This window comes from Cyprinus carpio, chromosome A7 (genome assembly GCF_018340385.1).
Source record: "Cyprinus carpio isolate SPL01 chromosome A7, ASM1834038v1, whole genome shotgun sequence".
Taxonomy (NCBI): domain Eukaryota; kingdom Metazoa; phylum Chordata; class Actinopteri; order Cypriniformes; family Cyprinidae; genus Cyprinus; species Cyprinus carpio.
Window position 1 is genome coordinate 22598533 of NC_056578.1, and position 21059 is coordinate 22619591.

General features: G+C 37.7%; 1 protein-coding gene and 1 long non-coding RNA gene across 3 annotated transcripts in view; both read right to left on the bottom strand.

Annotated features, from left to right (window-relative positions):
- Positions 1–1469: 1469 nt before the first annotated feature.
- The window catches only part of LOC122145649, a 34518-nt gene continuing 14928 nt past the window's right edge, over positions 1470–21059 (bottom strand). The window contains exons 3-4 of the long non-coding RNA XR_006160463.1: positions 18051–18153; positions 1470–2314 (exon numbers count right to left, since the gene is read on the bottom strand). This is a non-coding gene — a long non-coding RNA (uncharacterized LOC122145649). The remainder of the gene's footprint in view (positions 2315–18050; positions 18154–21059) is intronic.
- Positions 7300–16513, bottom strand: LOC122145648. 2 transcript variants are annotated; one of them, XR_006160462.1, is made up of 2 exons: positions 9414–12017; positions 7300–9254 (listed from the first exon to the last, which is right to left on the bottom strand). XR_006160462.1 is itself a non-coding variant. In XM_042760398.1 (2 exons), the coding sequence occupies exon 2, from the start codon at positions 11364–11366 to the stop codon at positions 10410–10412; it is 957 nt and encodes a 318-aa protein (XP_042616332.1). In that variant the 5' UTR covers positions 11367–11904; positions 15775–16513; the 3' UTR covers positions 7300–10409. The 2 variants fall into 2 exon arrangements, 1 of the variants encoding a protein (XP_042616332.1); XM_042760398.1 differs by adding an exon at positions 15775–16513 and having other exon boundaries at positions 7300–11904.

A 21059-nucleotide genomic window follows, 5' to 3' on the forward strand; every position in this document is an offset into this window, starting at 1 on the left:
CTCCTCTCTTCTTTACTCATCTCTCTGATCTGATTTCAGTTTGTCTTCCACTGCAACAGCAGCAGCTCTGAAAACAACAAATTTTAACTAATTTTTCACAATGAAATACTCACTTATAACATTTACTTCTTTACAATTGTTACAATTACAAATTGTTGACAACTTAATTTTAATTTTAAAAAGCATGTTAATGGTGTACATGCTATAACTCTAGGTCTAAATGATACTTTCTGCCAATACATTGGACAATGTTTTTATTGTTGTTATATGAGACAAATGCCATTACCTAGACTTTAAGGGACCACATATATATAGTTGCTAGATAACTAGCTAGTAATTGTTAGTGTCAAGTTGCAGTGGTTGATGTTTGCATTCCACGGGTTAGCTAGCATTAGCAAATACTCACCAGCACTATCCACCTATAGGAAAAACTCAGAAGTGAGCTCAAAGTTAAATCCAAAATGGCTAGTTAAAAAAATGGCTAGTAAAAACTTACAACCAAAAATAAGTATTTCCTACGGGCAGTATCTTCATCTGTCCACATCTGCTTCAACTTAGCAAACGCACCTTTTAAGCACCTATTATGTTATTCACGGAAGGCAGGAGATGACCTGGTTATTCTAGTCAGGAAAATAAAATAAAGTATAACAAGGATCATTTCTGCTGAATACATCTCAACAGCATACAGTGGTGTGATTGGACTATTGCCTGAAAAGCTGATTTGAAAAGCTTGGCTTTGATTGGCCAAAATGAATTTAGCTACTGCATTTAAAAAAAAAAAAAAGCTTTCATCTGGCAATGACAAGTAACAGAAATGAAATCTACTCATCTAGAGTCACAAAATAATGAGGTTCCAAAACTACACTGACAGACGCTTTAAGAAAATAAATATATAACAATGAATGTTCAATTTAATTTAACAATTTACACAAATATATATATATATATGTGTGTGTGTGTGTGTGTGTGTGTGTGTGTGTATATACTTGTTACACAAACACACATATATATACATATTGGCAGATGTCTAAACAACGTTAAAATTTAGTTGAAAAGTGAAAGGTAAAAAGACGTCTATAAAAAGACGTCAAAATTACGTCTAAATGTGGCTGTAAAGTTTAAGTTGAAAAGACGTCTTTTCAGGCCAAATTACAAACGTGAATTCATTGATTATATTTATTTTTCATATTCATAATTACTGTCAAAATAAGACAATTCACAAGAGTATATTGACACATGTACTGACAAATTAAATACATCTTTCATGTAAAAAAAAAAACACTTTCCTGATCACATCTTAAGTGTTCATTTGTTAAGACTGAATTTGATAAAAAGTAATGTTGTGTTGTGTAATTTAACTACAGAAATAATTGTTTTCTATGTGAATGCATTGTAAAATGTAATTTATCCTTGTGAACTGAATTTTCAGCATCATCACTCCAGTCTTCAGTATCACATGATCTTCAGAAATCATTCTAATATGCTGATTTGCTGCTCAAGAAACATTTCTGATTATTATCAATGTTTAAAACAGTTGTGCTGCCCAATATTTTTGTGGAAACCATTAAATTTCTCAGTATTATTTGAATAGAACTTGCAAAAGAGCAGTATTTATTTGAAACTTTTTTTTATCAATTTAAAAGTCTTTATTGTAACTTATCAAATGAATCCATCTTTTCTGTATAAACATAATTTTTCAAAACAATAAATCTTTAAAATATTGAAAATGAAAACAATTACCAATTATAACCACATTAGAACATATTTCAACCAAAAATGTAAATTCTGTCATTAATTACTTACCCTCATGTTGCTCCAAACCCATAAGACCCTTTTGTGCAGAACACAAGTGAATTTTTTAACAGATGCCTTGTGTAAACAAAAACCAGCAACAACAACAAAAAAATTTTATTCAGAAATTATGTATCCCCAACACATTTTCACAAAAGTATGAAAATACTTGCGATGGCCAGCTCTCACGCCAATGCAACAATGATGCATCATGGTGCTCTCGTGAATTTTATTTTATAAATAAAAAAAGTAATTTTTCAGATTAGATTAAAAAGTTCTACATTTATGCTCCAAAGATGAACAAAAGTCTGGATTAGGAACAACATGAAGTTGAGTGATGAAAATTTTTGGTTTAACTAACACATTAGGTAAATCGGTTCCCTCAGGGGCACCAGCAGATCTCTGCCTGATCTCTGATTGTCTCATTCTTCTGCTCCTTCCACCATCCCAATTCTGGATTATTGAGCCACGGCAGATGTTTCCACTTTGAATGCTTTAGCCTGGCTGTTTTTTTCTCCAGCATCTAAAGTGAGAAAGAAAACAATATCTAAAGTGCAAATGTAAAACATTTAATAATACAAATGGTTGTCCAAAATGTAAAGTATACACTTGAGTTTTCCCTACTGTTAGGGCATTTCCACCTCAGGGCACAAAAGAGTGGGAGCTGACTTACAGGATAAGAACAATTTTCTAGAATTTTCAGTTTTTTGTATATACTTCCTATACAGGGCTTCAGACTGCAACCAAATGGTCACATTTTGCGACCATTTTTCTGCCAGTGCGATTACATTTTTTGAGCAATCACACTGGTCGACCACTACGTTACCCCACCTCATAAGCGCTGCTATTTCTGTTGCATATGAAAAACATTAAGCGAAACAAAAGCTAGTGAAAAATGCGCTACTCATCTGAGCTGCACAGTGCGGACCGTTTATAAGCTCGGATCAAGGAAGCACAAACAATCTTATCCGAGCTCACAAAAGGTTTACTCAGGAAGCAGTGTTGATTTTGCGTTGGTTAAGGTTGCCGTGAGCTCTAGTGAGAAGCATTCAAATTCTGCACAGAAATTTGTTATAAACAAATGAGAACAATAGAAGCAATCAGTCCAACGAGAGAACAACAATAGTATACAAGTGCCATGACAAGTCTCAGTTAGTCTATCACAGAACATGTAGCTATGTGTTTTTTTTTCCAAGAATAGAATAGAATAGAAAAGAAAAGGTAAGTGCTAGTATTAGTTGGTCAAGTGCTGGCGGAAAAGATGTCTTTAGATATTTTTGAAAATGATTAAATACTCAGCTGTTTGAATTGAGATTGGGAGGTCATTCCACCAGCTGGGCACAGTCCAGGAAAAGGTCCGTGAGATTGATTTTGAACCTCTTTGGGATGGTGCCACAAGGTGTCGTTCACTTGCAGAATGCAAGCTTCTGGAGGGTGCATAAGTTTGAACTAGTGAGTTTAAGTATATTGGTGCTGCACCAGTGGTCGTCTTGTAGGCAAGCATCAGTACCTAGAATTTAATGCGAGCGGCTACTGGTAGCAAGTGTGACCTGATGAGGAGAGGAGTAATGTGAGCTTTTTTTTGGCTCATTGAAGACAACTCTTGCTGCTGCATTCTGGATCAGTTGCAGAGGCTTGATAGTACATGCTGAAAGGCCTGCCAGGAGAGGATTACAATAGTCCAGTCTGGCGAGAACAAGAGCTTGGACTAGAAGTTGTGTGGCTAGTAGGGCTGGGCGATATATCTAACGATATGATCATGCGCATCTAGTCAGTAAATCTGGTTCCTTGATTAGCGCTAAATCGCAATCACCTGCTTTCAAATGGAGCGGCATTTAATAGACAGAGCCGTAGATCACTGACAAGGTGATGGCGATTTAGCGCTAATCAAGGAACCAGATTTACTGACTAGATGCGCATGATCATATCGTTAGATATATCGCCCAGCCCTAGTGGCTAGCTCTGACAGCAAGGGTCTAATCTTCCTAATGTTGTATGAGACAAATCTGCAGGACCGGGTCGTTATAGCAATATGGTCTGTGAAGCTTAATTGATGATAGATCACAACTCCTAGGTTTCTGGCTGTCCTGTAAGGAGTTATGGTTGACGAACCCAGTTGTATAGAGTAGTTGTGATGAAACGATGGGTTAGCTGGAACCACGAGCAGTTCTGTCTTAGTAAGGTTGAGCTGAAGGTGATGGTCATTCATCCAGCTAAAAATAACACTTAGACAGGCTGCAATGCTAGCAGCTACCGTCGGATCATCTGGTTGGAATGAGAAGTAGAGTTGAGTGTCATCAGCATAGCAGTGATAGAAAAAAGCCATGCTTCTGAATGACAGATCCTAATGACGTCATGTAGATGGAGAAGAGAAATGGTCCAAGCACTGAGCCTTGAGGAACCCCAGTAGCAAGAAGTTGTGACTTAGAAACCTCACCCCTTCAAGACACCCTGAAGGATCTACCTGAGAAGTAGGACTTAAACCACAGGAGTGCGATTCCATGGATGCCCATCTTTCTGAGGGTGGACAGGAGAATCTGGTGGTTGACGGTGTCAAAATCAGCAGACAGATACAGCAAGATGAGTACTGTGGATTTGGAAGCTGCGCTTGCCAGTCGCAGGGCTTCAGTAACCGAGAGCAGGGCAGTCTCAGTTGAGTGGCCGCTTTTGAAGCCAGACTGGTTGCTGTCCAGGAGGTTGTTCTGTACAAGAAACATAGAGAGTTGGTTGAACACAACTCGCTCAAGTGTCTTTGCAATAAATGGAAGAAGGGATACCAGTCTGTAGTTTTCTAAAAGTGCTGGATTTAGAGATGGTTTCTTAAGCAGTGGGCTTTCCCGAGCCTGCTTAAATGCTGAGGGAAATGTACCAGAGTGAATCAAGGTGTTGATAATGTAAGTGAAGGGATGACTGAAGAAGAAATGGCCTGAAGGAGGTGAGTGGGGATATGATCAAGTGGACAAGTAGAAGGATGATTGGAAAGGATAAGTTGATTGTTGGGATAGGCCTGCTCCGAAGTACAGTGCATGCTCTCCGAGTGTTAGTAGTAATAGTAGAGATCTGAAAGCACATAGTGAGTACAATTGACCTAGATAAGTATTTAATAACAAGCTATACAAAAAGTAAAGAAAGGGGAGAAAAGCAATACTCAAGTGCCTTGTCTGTGTTCTTGGTCGGTGGAGTCGCGCAGGTAGAGTCGATGGTCTTTACACTCATCAGTCTTCACACGAGAAGGCTTCACACAAGGGCTGCCGCGACCACTGCTGCGGTGAAACTAACCATTTTTATATTTGCCTGAGTACTTGTTTTTGAAGTCAGCTGGCCACGCCTTATTATTTAGCAAACCGAAACTGGAGAGTCCCACGATAGGCAAACGCTAGAACAAATGCAACTTGATCACGTATTTACCACGGTAAAACACAGTAAGTGAAACAAAGTTCCCTAGCAACGACAACCATGCTGAAATCTAATGAGAAAAACAAGGCAAAACACTTACAAACTGCTGTCCTTTTCTGTTGCTCGACTGCTTCTTCTAACAAGGTCTTCCAAACAGGTAAATAAGTAGTTTCACTGGCTTTGGTCATGCCTTACTATTTAGCAAACCGAAACTGGAGAGTCCAGCGATAGGCAAACGTGAGAACAAACGCGACTTGATCATGTATTTACCACGGTAAAACACAGTAAGTGAAACAAAGTTCCCTAGCAACGACAACCACGCTGAAATCTAATGAGAAAAACAAGGCAAAACACTTACAAACTGCTGTCCTTTTTTAGATATAACCAGAAGTAGTAACGCTAACTATAACCATGCTGTTTTGGCACAAATAGTTGAATTTCATTACATTATGCATTTCAGGGTTTGTACAAACTTTTGAGCGAGAAATTCAAGCAATTTTAAGTATCTCACACAACTATTCACAGCACTTTAAAACTTTAAAGAGGATACAATTTAAACATTATTTATAAAGGGATTACCAAAATATACTTTGTGGTAAACAAACACTTTTGTAAAATAAAAAAGGGGCATCAAATTACCAATATAACCAGTAGATGGCAGCAGAAGAACACTTATAGGCTCATTAGTTTTTCATTTCTACTTTTTACTTTATATTTTAAAATGATGAAATCATTATTATAAAATTTTAAATCATCAAGAAATCGAATTTTGTAAAAGTTTTGCTCATTTTTGTGTATGAAGTAAGAAAAGTCAAAGTTGAAAAACAAACTTCTCTGTGACTGAATCACGCATTGAAAATAAGAGAGCTCCTTTTATAATCACTGAAGTTGTTGGTCAGTTCCAATGTAATACAGATGAAAAAATATACAATTAATAGTAGAATATGTTAATTTTCTATATAAATATTAAGTTTTGCACATGCTACTGTTGTTAATAAAAGTAAATGTTGTGTTTCCCAACTCAAGCTCAGTGCTTTACTGTCAAATGTGCATTACCAATAAATAAATGTGAAATATTACTAGTAATTACACTTATTAATGCAAAACTATAACAATTTTATGATTTAATTATCTTTATTTTTAATACCCCAACACACCACCCCCAGCGCTACCAAATCTGCTTCTGGTGCCACCATCTGTATTCTGTAGAACTCTCAAAATTTAGTCTGAAGCCCTGCTATATATGCATTGCAAATGTGGTACAATTGAAATTACTATGTACTAAAAAAGTCAGCTGCTGAAATGTTAAAAGGATTGTACAAAAGAACCTTACCGAAACATTGACCCTAAAACAGTTATAAAAATCAAACCAAATATAAATACTAAGAATGTGTTTGACATTAAAAAAAAAAAATAATTACTTACACCGCAAAAGATGCAGTGACCTGTGGCTGAATGGCCACTGTGAGAGCGAGGTTACATTGTGTTATCTCAAGATTCAAGATTTTTATTCGTCACTACTGGATTATATAGAGCATATATAACCAGCAGTGAAATGTGAGATATATCTTGTAAGATACATTGTTACAGTTTTCATGTCTCAAACACAACTATGCAAAAAAGTTTTTTTTTTTTTGCATTTATTTTTTGGCCATGACAGAGATCTGATATTCTAGTTGTTGTATTTCTGTTTTGCATAAAACTGAAAAATATTCAGTACATCCTATACTGTATTCTAAAAGTATCTGATATTAACTTTTGCATGGATTTTATTGTAAAGAGTTTAGGCTCATGTAACCAGAAGTTTTAAGATATATGAATATGCTCTTAAGTTTTTCTTATCTCATGGGTTTACATTATCTTAATAAGCAAAGCAATTCAACATTAATTTCATGGTGTGTCTGTGAAACGTTGAGGTACCACTATAATAGTTTTGTGTGCATGAACATCATGTAGGTTGACCACATTTTAGTTTTCCAAAAAGAGGACAGTGGGTGCAGGCTTGGGTGTGGTTGGTTGGTGGTACAGTAGTGTGAAAATATGTCATTTCCATACCTAAAATACATTTTTTTACAGTTACTGTTATGCATATTGATCATAAACACAGCTAGAAAGCTTGCCAGTGGCCCTCCTTCACAAAACTTAACAGCTAGCGCAGTTTTATCATAGGCAGAATGCAAAATGTTTCAAAACAAGCATTTCAGTCAAATGTAATTTAAGCAACATTTCAAACCCACGGGGGGAAATAGAGGAGGAGACTCTTGGGTAATCATCAGCAGAATTCTTTATTGAGAACGTGCTGCATGGCACTGCAGTCATCAAATGTCTATCTAGTCATTTATACATTTGTAGTTTATATACATTTCTAGGTGGGTGGGGATACATAGAGGTGGAGACAATCTAAACAAAGCATACAAATGCAGTACAGGGATCAGCCCGACACTGGAATTTTCCCAGCTTTGATCTCATCAGCATAACAGTGTCATTCAAATGCAGAGGTGCCTGACAGTATCGCCCATACCTCCACATTATCATAGAGACAAAAGCACAGCTGTGCCTTGAGCTTAAAAAGCCAAATGGCAAGGAAGAGCACAAAGACAAAAGGTCATTATCGCAGACACCTGGGCTTCCTGATTTGATCCTTTTTTACCTCAAAATGTAAAACACAATGTACATTACATTTTCAGTTTATATACTATTACATTGGAACCTAGATTTAACATTTACTAAATTTGTAATTCCACAATTTTCCCTTTGAGAGTTCTAATAACTCTCACAAAATACAAATTTAGACACTTAAAAGTTCCTTCTTGTAACCTGTGATCGTTACAGGCACATAGCACTTGCTCTGTGTTGACTGTCTGTACTGAAGAATGACATGTTGAGAAAGAAACAAACATGCATCTAGGGTCCATGTAGTTCTTATGGGTAATAATCTTTCCTGGTTGGAACTGTAATTTCCCTGTGATGGGCATGAGTTAGTTGTTGAATTAAACACTTGATACTGTGGACGCATAGATAGTACACCAGTAGGAAAAACAACAGCAGAATTGCTGTTTCCTTGATCCACAGCCAGGGTTTACCTAACAGGTTTCCGAAACATGTAGAATTGTCGTCAGTCATCTGTTGTAATTTTGATGAAAGATCAAGAATGTCTTATTGAATTTTGTTCAAGTTCTCTTTTGGATCCAGTAACCCAGTGCAGCACTTAGGTCCGATAATGGTGCATGCTCCCCCTTGCGTTGCAAGAATGTAATCCAAGGCCACTCTGTTCTGTAAGATCATTATCTTGTGTGAAGCGAGAGTGTTCGTGATGTTACCCAGGGCCAAAGCCGTATCATTGGCCAGTTTCTGTCAATAAGCTTCTAACTTGACATGTGCTTTGGTTTAAAATTCCATTAGTGACAACACTAAATAGAGTGCAGGTATCACAATCAGAAATGGGGTGTGCTACCCCTGGGATTCCTGTTCCTACCGAAGGTGGAAGTGGCATGCAAACATCCTTTCCAGCAAACAAGGCATTTCTTGACATATTCATCAGCTCTAGGAATGTGTTGTTTCTGGAGTCTATACTTTGTGTGATGTCCATGATGATTACTAGTACGGCAATCTTGATCATGTTGATGGATGACTGAAGTTCCCATATGTCATTCTCTGCGTTGTATATTTAATTTTTCTTCCATGACAGTTGGCTTGGTTGTGGGTCTGGTTGTCTTTAAGAGGTGGTGGCTTTAAACACAGGTGATGAGGTCGGTGCTAATAGGTCTCGGGACAGCCATCAAGTGGTATCCGCACAGAGTAAGAAAGAAAACAAACGACGACAGAGCAGTATTTGTTGTAAAAGACTGCAAACACTAGTGTTGTATCCTCTGTTCGATTTGAGTCTGCTATTGTTGTTCCTTCTTTCCCTATTTCTTAATTACTGCGACACCTAAAGAACAATGAGGTAAAGATGGACTAGTGGGTGGGGGAAGGCCTATAAGGGAATCTTCACCACAGGATTGGCCCCCGAAGCCTGTCGCATTCGGTTCTTTCCTGGGCACCTCACTGGTCCGTGTGTCCTAACCCTGTAGGTGGGGGAACAACTTTACAGTGTGAACCATGAGTCCAGATTTTCCTTCCCTGACAAAACACTGCAGCTGCTGTAATTAGGAATACTTGATGTGGTCTATGCCACTTAGGCACTAACGGCTTGTTTCTGAATGACTTTATCATGACCCACTGACCTGGGATGATTGTGCGTCCCCCTTCTGGTGGAGTCTGCCAACACGACTCAGCTCTCTTTTTGGCACTCTGTACTGCCTTTGTGAGGTCTTCACAGTAAGTGATCAGGGCATCTGAGGCAATGTGTACATCAGCATTTCTAAGATCAATCACACCTGGCATCTGCATTGGGGGTCCTGTAATAATCTCATGAGGGCTCAGTCCTACTGATCTGTTGGCTGACTCTCTCATACTACACAGTACCGCTGGCAGCGCCTCAACCAATGGTACTTCTTCCTGATGCATTTTGCTTAGCCTGGTTTTGATAGTTCTGTTCTCTCATTCAACTTGTCCTGATGCTTGTGGCCTATAGGGGCAGTGAAGATTCCACTTAATTTTCAACATTTTAGACACTTCCTTGACTACCTGTCCTGTGAAGTGTGTACTTTGATCTGAGTCAATGCAATCTGGTAATCCCCATCTGGGAATGAAATCAGTGACAAGACATTTAGCAGTATGTGCAGCTGTAGCAAGCCCTGTTGGATAAGCTTCTAGCCATCTAGAGAATTTGTCCAATACTACCAAAACATCAGTTTTTCCCTTACAAGGAAGCAATGATATGTAATCAACTTGCAGGTGACGAAATGGTCCTGGTGGAGCTGGAGTATGTGTTGCTGCTGTAGCTGCTGCTGCTCCTGTAGCTCAAGTGGTAGAGCATTGCGTTAATAAGCACAAGGTTGGGGGTTCGATTCCCCGGGAACACATGATAGGTAAAAATTGATAGCCTGAATGCACTGTAAGTCGCTTTGGATAAAAGCGTCTGCTAAATGCATAAATTTAATTTTTAAATTTAATTTAATTTAATCTGAGAACCTGTGATTCATCGTTGCTGGACAACTGTGACCCAAATTGTGTATTTGTTGAGCCAAATATGGCAGCAGTGATTCGGGAGCGACATACTTCCCCTCTTTGGTCCAGCATCCAGATGAATCCACTGTGGCTCCTTTGTCAAACCATGTTCATGCTTCATATAGAGGAACATCTTTGTACAGATCAATAATTGATTTAGGAGGCAGAATTGTCTTCTGTGCTGTACTACCTGAACACACTCGTACAGTTGCATAGGAACAAGCCTGTTTAGCAGCTACATCAGCAAGAGCATTACCTTTAGCTTCCGTAGTATTAGTTGTGAGATGTGCTTTCACTTTGATCACCACTAATTTCTTTGGAAGTTTCATGGAAAACATTAAATCGTTCACTAATCCAGCATGCTTAATAGGGGATCCAGCAGAAGTTAAAAACTGTCTACTTTGCCAAATAACACCAAAATCATGAACCACCCCAAAAGCATACCTGGAATCAGTGTAAATATTTGCAATCGATCCTGAAGCTAGTGTGCATGCTCTAGTTAAGGCTACTAGTTCTGCAGCTTGAGCTGAAAAATTATCTGGAAGATGACCTGAAGCTACAACTTTAGTGGTGGAAGTTACTGCATAACCTGCTCGTCTGTTACCCTCAATGACTTGAGCTGAACCATCAACAAACAACTCCAATTCTGCATTCTCTATGGGAGTTTCTGTTATTAAACTCGTAGCTGCATATGTAAGCGTAACACAATCGTGAGTTATTTCACCTTCATCCTCTAACAAAACTTCAGTCATTGCAGACATCATACATGAGGATGGATTTGTCACTGGCGCATGCTGTAAAACAATGTTCGGGGCTGTGAGAGTCGTTAACCAATTTCCCCAACAAGAGGAGGTGACAGAAGTGACTTTTGCTTGATTCATTAGTGCAGACACTGCATGAGGGCATCTTACATTTACAGTCTGTCCTAACACCATTCCTGATGAAGCCTGAAGAGCTAGATGAACTGCCTGCACTGCTATAAGACACGGGCCCATGCCTTGAGCGACTATGTCAAGATTACCAGAATAGTAATGAATTGGGTGTAAACTGCCCCCATGATCTTGCATTAAACATGCAGTCTTAAAGTGTTCATGTACATAAAACACAAAGCGTTTATTAGATTGTGCAATTGCTAATGCTGGAGCTTGACATAGTTTTCTTTTTAAATCATTGAAAGCTTTGAAAGGTGAATTTCTTCCATACAAACAGTATCAGAATCTTTAACCTGGCCTTTCAACAAGTCATAGAGAGGCTGAGCAATTTAGGCATATTTTTCAATCCAAGGTCTACAGTAACCTGCTGTTCCTAAAAATGATCTGAGTGTTTTAATAGTAGTAGGTGGAGGTGTGGCTTTGACTGAAGCTGCTCAATCCTGTGTAATAGATCTATTTCCTGCACCAATTGTTTGACCCAGAAATGTGACTTGGACCTTTCACAAAAATTATTTTGTCATTGTGATGGATTACAGGGGAAAGGTAGCTACTCACAGCCCCAACAATTTCTCAATACAAAGTACGCTGATTTTGGACTTGCATCCTCGGGAGTTCGGACTTTGCGCATTCAACTCGGGAGTGTGATGACCGCGACGACACAAATCCAGTAATTCTGCAAACAGCAGCATACTTGATAACATCAGTCAGCTCGCCTTGGCTACTGCAATTTTCCTCAATGTATATTTACAATAAAACGAAATATGATATCAAACACAACTGCCTCCTTTCGTTTTCATTTGAAGATAATAATAGCCGCAGAAATGTACTTTATTTTAACATATAGATAAGTTGAATACAGACCAAAGATTACATGTTAGATTTACTCAAAATGAATTATATTTTATGTATAACCACTAAAAAGACATCAGAGCCAGCGGCACATATCAGAAGGACTAGCCGAGTCGAGACTGCTCTCGGCGGATACATGAGCACTGAGCTCCCGCTGATCGTGTGGAGCTGACCGTCTCCGAAATCGGTGAAACACATTTTTAAATAGGCGCTGTCTTTATAAATGAACCACAGATTGGAGTTTTAAAAAGCTATATTCTCGCCTGAAATACTTTTAAAATTACATTTCATGACATAATAACAGTAATATTTTGGAAAAAAAAACCGAATAAATGGTGGTTGAAATCACAATGCTGCGTGAACTCAACCAATCAGCATGTTTAGCGCCCAAGTCCCGCCCCCGAAAGTTCCGGAACTTTGAAAAAGTACTACCTCGCCAACAGAGACTTTCTGAGGGGCATTTTTTTACCCAGAACTTTATTTAGTTCCTGGTTCCTGCGGTGGAAACACACAGAGTACCAGCCCAAAGTCCCTAGTTCCTGGGTAAAGTTCCTGCGGTGGAAACGCGGCTTTAGTGATTCTAGACCAGTCTATTTTGGGTCCCAAAAATATTCTTTAGAGTTCTCAAAACACTTTCTCTCAAATCGCCTTTACTTACATGTTGTAGTTCAGAAGTAACAGCAGACTCAAAAGTGTTGAATTCAGATTCAGTTGAAATTTGTGACATCAGCTGTGTGACTTCTTCTAACGACATGTCGTAGAGATGCATTTTGCTGATTAATGCTCTTCTAAATTCAGAAATATTTGTGCATGTTGAGGGTAAGCTCTGGGATAGTCTCTCTATATCTTTAGGTCCTAGAACTTTGGCAACAGTTTGTACTTGGACAACAGAGGGGTTGGGAGGAACACTTTCAGTTCCCTCAATTCCCTGAGATCTCCTCCTAGCGCAACATACCTTTACTGAATCTACAGGCACATCAGTTACTGACTGGATGGCTACATCTGTTTCAAAAAAAGCTTGTAAGTCAGGATAAATGTTATCAGTCTGACTAACTTCTTCCATGTCAGTTTTTGCTGCAGCTTTGTTGCGATTCAATTTCTTAGTCAATGAGGATACTCTACCTCGGAGCTCTTTGTTCTGTTCCTCTAGCTCTGAGTTACGCTAAGGTTTTGTGTAGCTAGCGCTAAACCAAATTCTCTGTGGCAGCAGATAATGCCTTTCAAATTGTTCTTGTGAATACATGCTCCTAGTACCTTTTTTACACTCATCTACAGACTAAGTCTTGTCTGGAAGGATATCATATTTCTGAGTTAGTTCTTGTCTAACTTTCTCAGTGACTATTAGGTTCATTTGCACTCCTAACAGTGATTTGAATTTGCTATATGACCACAAAGGAGTTGTGAGACCATGTTTTTCAGTTGTGGGGATCAATCTAACATTCTTTCTAAACATCTTGTGAGTTTCTTTGTTACCACACAATCGGAACACTAAAACTTCTCTGATCAATAGAGGGTACCAAATATTAGCACGTGATGCTAATCTTTCCTGCCTAAACAGAGGATAAACAATTCTTCCCTGCCGAAACAGAGGGTAACACAAACTTCTAGCACTTTACGCTAAACTTCCCTGCTGAGACAGAGGGTAACCAATTCTTCCCTGCTGAAACAGAGGATAACAGTTCTTCCCTGTCGAAACAGAGGATAACGAATATTAACATGTAATGTTAATCTTCCCTGCCTGAACAGAGGATAACCTTCATCTCTAAAATATTTTTTAGAGGATAACTTAGCTAACCAAACACACGGCGCACAGGATAACAAATTTGTACTGGTCTTAACCCTCTGGAGTCGATTAACGCGTATACGCGTTTTGGGGTATTTTCTCCTGATAACCCCGAAAAGAACTTAAATTACACTTTCAGTTTTGATCGTACAGATAAGTGCAATACATCAATCGAATCTGTAAAGGGTCTACTTTTTTTTTGTATACAGACATAATAACAACAAAACTTTGTGAACTTATAAAATAAAGATAACAAACAAGGAGTGCTGTCTGCAGCCTTTGTCTGCGCTGGTCTTCAGATACAAATGCGTCATTAAAATGAACTGTAACTCAGTGAATACTCAACGAAGAGACATGAGAGAGATATCTATAGAAAGCCTGACATGTCTACTTTTAAACTAAACAAGTGCTGCTGAAAACAAATATTCTGTGATAAAGTAATCCATATGAAAACAACGCGATGTCCGTTTTTCACGTCTCGCTTCATTATCTTCTAATGCGACCACGCCCCCGCGCCGAGCGCGCTTTTGAGATTCAAATGTTTCACTGAAGCGCGCGGCTTTTGAATACGCCCACACAACAGAAGACAACGCAGCGAGACTGTTCTTCAAGTTTTTATTATTTTACTGTTTGCTTCGCGATGAGAGGAATAAGACATAAATCACCCCAAAAAGATGTCATGTGGTTGAGGATTTGAGATTTGGATTTCCTCAGAAAAAAGAATGAAGCACTTTATTCAGCAGAGTTCATAAACATGAGTAAGTCTCTTTTTATTTATTTATATACTTGTAGTAGTTTTCACATAACGTGTAAACATTTTACTAGTTAGACTTTTTCCAAAGACTTTTTCCAAACTATAATTCCTGACTAAATGTATAATCAAGTGAAATATTATGAAGTTTCAATAACAATATACACTACTATACCATTCAAAAGCTTGATGTAAATAATATAAATGTAACAATAAATGTAACTGTAACAAATGTAACAATCATTGCTGTTCTTTCAATTTACCCCCCCTAAAAAATCTAAAAAAAAATATTCTCAGCTCTTTTCAACATTAATAATAATAATAATAATAATAATAATAATAATAATAATAATAATGATAATAATAACAATAAATGTTTTTTGTAGAAAATAAGATTGTTAAATTTATTTCTGAAGGATTGTTTGACTGGAGTAATGATGCAAAAAAAAAAAAATCAGCTTTGAAAGTCAGCTTTGATTGTTCCTAATAAACTGTTTAACTGCACTCACAAGTGAATATTAAATTATGTTGTGGGATAATTAAATATATTCTAAATATACTACAAACATAAAATTATATAGATTTATTTTGTCCTCACATTCTTTCTTGTAACTCATCCCTCTCAGTGACACAGCTGACTGAATGGCTCATTATGCAGCTCATTATGCAGGCCTTTGTCTTCTCAGGTGTGAATTCATGATAGTTGACGCCTACTCGCATATGACTTTTACCAACAAAAAGTGTCTTAGAAAATTTAAATCAATATATTGTTTTCTGTAAGTGAGTAAACAAGATGATTTTCACATCATTTAGAAAAAAAAAAAATTCTAGGCTACAAGCTCCAGTTCTCAAAATTCCTGGGAACCAATTTTCTATATGTGTTTTATTGCCTTTTTCAAGTGATTTAACATTTTTAGTTTTTCACTAACCACGCATAACATTTTTTTTCTCAAAAACACAATCATGTACATACATGCTGCTCACATATTGTTATAGCCTAGTTTGTGCTGATTACAGTGAGATTAGACTTTAGCCATTTAGATATTTATAAGAAACTGAAAAAAGCACAAATGTCAGGGCATGACAAAACTTCTCCAGGCCCCAAAAATACCCTTAGACTCCAGAGGGTTAAAGGTTCTTTTGTATAGTGTTACACTCACCAACCCTTGGTTGTACAGAAAGATTCAGTCTGGAACAAAGACATCTTTGTTGATCTTGAAGTTTCAATCTGGATTCAGATGAGAAGCTCTATCCGGGTCACGGCACCAAAACTGTTGGAAACTCAAAAGCGAAAACCAGGAGACTCTTGGGTAATCTTTGAGCAGAATTCTTTATTGAGAACGCACTGCGTGGTGCTGCAGTCATCAAAAGTCTAACTAGTCATTTATACATTTGTAGTTTATATACATTTCTAGGGGGAGGGATACATAGAGGTGGAGACAATCTAAACAAAGCATGCAAATGCATCAGCCCGACACTGGAATTTTCCCAGCTTTGATCTCATCAGCATAACAGTGTCATTCAAATGCAGAGGTGCCTGACAGTATCGCCCATACCTTCACATTATCATAGAGACAGCTGTGCCTTGAGATTTAAAAGCCAAATGACAAGGAAGAGCACAAAGACAAAAGGTCATTATCTCAGACACCTGGGCTTCCTGATTTGATCCTTTTTTACCTCAAAATGTAAAACACAATGTACACAACTTTTTCAGTTTATATACTATTACATTGGATCCTAGATTTAAAATTTTATAAATTTGTAATTCCACAGTAGCCATAGGAAAAAAAATGCAGACTTGGCAACCTTGCATTCAACACAAGCTGCAGGAGTCACATTTGACAGATCATGTGTTGAGGAGAGAGAGATGGCTGATAGACCATGCTGGAGGATTTGCTGCTCAACAGATCCTGAGCTTATCGACAAATATCTGTTCTTACTTTACACAAAGTGTGCATGATCGCGTAAACAGAAGTGAAAGTGAAGAGTGAGCGCTTATTTAAAATAGATTTAAATACTCTGCGTATTGATAGATGCTCCCCAAAAATTATGCAATAGAATGTTTGCGGGAGGGGGTGGGACTGGACACAAAAATCACAGGAGCGGGCAATAATGATCAGAAATTCAGTGGGAGCGGGATTAAGAAAACTGTTCCTTGTGGCATCTAATACAAAAACTCACACAATCATTGACAACTGTAGAAAGCAAAAGCCGAATCCCCAACATTTTGGGCGGTTCAGAAATCCCGGCCGGAGGCATTTTTTGGATCTAAAAAGAGGACATGTCCGGGAAAAAGAGGAAATATGGTCACTCTAACATCATGGCAACGAACAATACAAAGTACCTCACGTGGGAAACACTTAACGTAACACGTAAATGCACGTAACTAATGTAAATCAAGCAAGCTAGTATGCACAGGCCACAAAGTGTTGGCGGAATAAGACTTTAGCGGACCAGAGGGAATAATATATAAATAATATATAACATATAAAACTTCTTGCACAAAATAAATTCAAGCACTTTCAAGGACCTGTGTCAATGTATGCTTATTTTCAAAAACTTTCCAGGGCCTTGAAAATTTTTGTTCAGATTCACAAACTTTCAAGGATTTCAAGGACCCGTGGAAACCCTGTAAACAGTATGTCAGGGGTTCTCAACTCTGGGCCTCAAGGTCCACTGTCATGCAGAGGTTACACCACAATCAGCTTCATAGTTTGCTAAGTTGTTAATTAATATATTGTGTACACAAATTCAGGCACCGGTAAGCACAATGGCTCACTATACACTGGTGACTATTTCTGTCCTCATTGTACAACATTACGACTGACATTAATGCACAAGAGTAAAACTGATATCTTTTTTCAATGCTATTTACAACACATTATGATAAATACTTTGTTACATGTATGTGCAAGAGTTCAGTCATAAACAAATTGGAAATGTTTACTAGATTAGACATTACCTGTCTAGTGATATACGTTTATGCTGAAATATAATATTGGTTTGTGTTTTAAATTATATTATGTGTAATTTGGTAGCGAATTATCTCTTTAAGTTGTGAGCTTCAGAACTTCCTATAAGGGAACATAGTGAGCATTGATGCTTCCTGGTTTTCACAGCTTTTTTAGGGAGCAAACATTTCAGCGCACTGTAAAAAAATTATGATTGAGACAGCCCTTAACCACGGACTACTGAGCAAGGGACCTGAGAGATACACATGCAGAGTTTAGGTCCACACCTGATCACACTCACCTGTTTGTGACTTTATAGTTAGTAAAACTGAAGACCTTGATTAATGTGTTCAGGTGCACTGCACTAGGTTGGAGCAAAAATCTGCATGTTAGTGGACCTTGAGAGACAATGTTGAGATCTCCTGCAATATGTTCTGAACATGACAATTCAGAGAGGCAGGATTACTTCTAGATTAATGACTTACAACACTGGTGTCCAATCCTGGACATGGAGGACCAACATTCTGCATAGTTTCTGGTGATCCTTGATCAGCTGCTCAGGTCTGCTTAATTGGGGTTGGAGCTAAACTATGAAAAAAGAAAGACGACCAATATTATGATGTTAAAAAGTTAAATTATGTTAAAGTAAAAAAAAATTGATTCATAAATATGCACAACATCTGTTTTTAATAAGAGTTCTAACGCTGTGTCTACACTGGACGGCACGACACAACAAATCAACGACGGTAAACTGATGCCTCGTTCTATTTATGATGTACTGACAGAAAGTTCAAATGATTTTTAACAGTCACTTTGTCACATTCAGTGTAGACACTGTGTGAGAGTGTGTAGCTTGGAGATGGAGAATGGGAATCTACGTCACTGTGCATTGCATTCTGGGTATACAATACAAATCATCAGAGGAAAAAAATGACTATTTACGTTAATATTTTTAAGAGCTTCTTGCACTTTATTAAATTATTTCGCAAAGCATGATTTCTGAAGGATTATGTGACACTGGAGACTGGTGTAATGATGTTGAAAATTCTGTCGACGATTCGATGCTTCGATTCGAGGAGCCTGATTCGATACCAATCTCAGTCGAATATTCGCAAGGTGTTATAATTATGCCATTTTGACTATATGGGGGTACTCAAATGTCTGATTTCACATAGAACTATTGGTTTTCTCCCAATAACTTAATATACAGCCTATTATGATTGTAAGGCTGGAGTCGTACCATCTGGACTGAGAGACGACTTCTCCCTAAGAGAACAAAGGACTTTCCTGATAATTAACATTTGAACACTCTCTTGAACACCCTCCTGCATAAGTTACAGTGCCATCGGAGACGCATCACGCATAGCAGTTCACACCTCACCATCACACTCCCTCCTCACACTATGTTCCCCATCCTTTCTCCCTCACCTGAAACTCACTCTAAATCTATGCAATGTTAATTGTATACAACAAGTGACTATATATGTTTGGTATCATTTGAAATGTCTCAGTGTGCCTGGTAAAATGGTCTCATTCTCTTGACATAGTACAAACTCCTAAGAAGTTCTAGAGAACAAGAAATATTGTGTGCTACTTAAGGTGTGTCCTCCCCCAGGTCCTTCATGCAAACTACCTCCTGTATGTAAATAAGTCCCCTCTTCTACAAGTATCAATAACCCATTCAATCACAAATTCTGATTGCCCACTTGTGACCCCCTGAATAAGGGACCAATACTTAATTATAATGACAGACACCACCATTTGGCAAACCTATTGAATTATCTGGGTATTTAAGGGATTGTGGCAAGAGGATCAGGGTGATTCTGTAGCCAGAAAGCCCATAGTGTGGTGTGTGTCTCTTCACTTCATACTATGTATTTCACTAGAAGTCAGATATGCATCTTTCACTCTTAGATTCATCTTTGAGAATTTGATGTCTTGTATTGATTTGATATCTTTGAATTGGCTATGTAATTGGTATAATACATATTTACCTGACTGTTAATAAATTGTTACATTTGATTCTATTCTGTTTTACTCTGTAATTATTGACTCTAGTAGATTACGTTAAGTCAGTAATACCACAAATCTATGCTCAGGTTAGTAATGGACTAAAACTCAGTTTGTGGAACATCGGGGCACGTTGACTGAAGTTTTAGAGCTCCGACTAACACATTGGCATTAGTCATGTGTACTCAGACTGTAGAGGCTAATAATGGGGTTTCTGTTCAGAACAACAGAGTGTTGTTAGATCAATCTGAATAGGTTGAGCCTTAACCTCTGATTATTGTAATATTATTCTAACTAAGTGTACGTGGGAAACCACAGCATGATTATGTAAAGTTACCATTAGAGGAAGTTAAATTGATCAGCTTGGTTCTATGGTAATGGTCATGACCTCTGGATAGATATAGTCTTACTATAATTGTGTACAGATCTATGGGGACTGAATAACATACTTTTAGAAATAAGCAAGCATGGTGTGGCGTCTAAAAGTATCAGTCAATTGCCTCTGTCTAATGACTAAGACTGACAAGTTTATGATTAAGAGATCATATTCCCGATTTGTGAGAGACTCAAAAGGTTATAGGTTTCCGAATGAGCGAGTATAATAATATGAGAGAATAAATAGAATAATCAAATCTCAGATTAATAATAGTTAGAGACAGGCAAACAACCAATTTGCCTTTCAACCTAAATTCAGGGTCATACTAAAATGGAGTCAGATTAGATACTAAAATGGAGTCAGATTTGAGTTTAACCTAAATTGAATAACTCTACGCGCTGAAAAGACCGAACACGCAGGAAACCTTCAGCCAGCACCGGATACCTTCCTTGGACCGAATGCGTGGACCTTGAATAAAGTCATTATTTTTGTTTTCCTCGCTTACAAAATGTTTTCCCGTCACTTCATATAACCCAGATTGCACGTCTAATGGCAGATGGAGTATTCTGACGACGACTTTCATACCTTTTATGGACCTTGAGACTGTTATTTACTTGGAAGTCTATGGGACAGTCTCAAGCCTCCAGGTTTTCATCCAAAATATCTTAAATTGTGTTCCGAAGATGAACAGAACTTTTACGGGTTTGGAACGACATGGGGTAAGTGATTAATAACAAAATTTTCATTTTGGGGTGGAGTATCCCTTTAAAGTAGCCCAGTTCCACAGACTTCATTCCTTAAAATAAAATCTTTTTTTAAAAACTGTAATAATAATAGAATGCAAAATGCAAAAAAAAATTTTTTTGATTCGCAGATTGATATTATTATTATTATTTACTATATAGATTTGAATACATTGTAAAATTAAGTTGATGTTAAATTAATAATTTTCATTTCTGGGAAAAGAAAATAGGAGTAACTTCTCTAATTAAAAATGTCATCAAATCAGGAGTCTATTTTCAGCATTTAAACATCAAAATCATGATGCCCTTCAATAATATAATTGAACTTAGGCTACAATTAGGTTTATGCATTCCCCATGAATGAA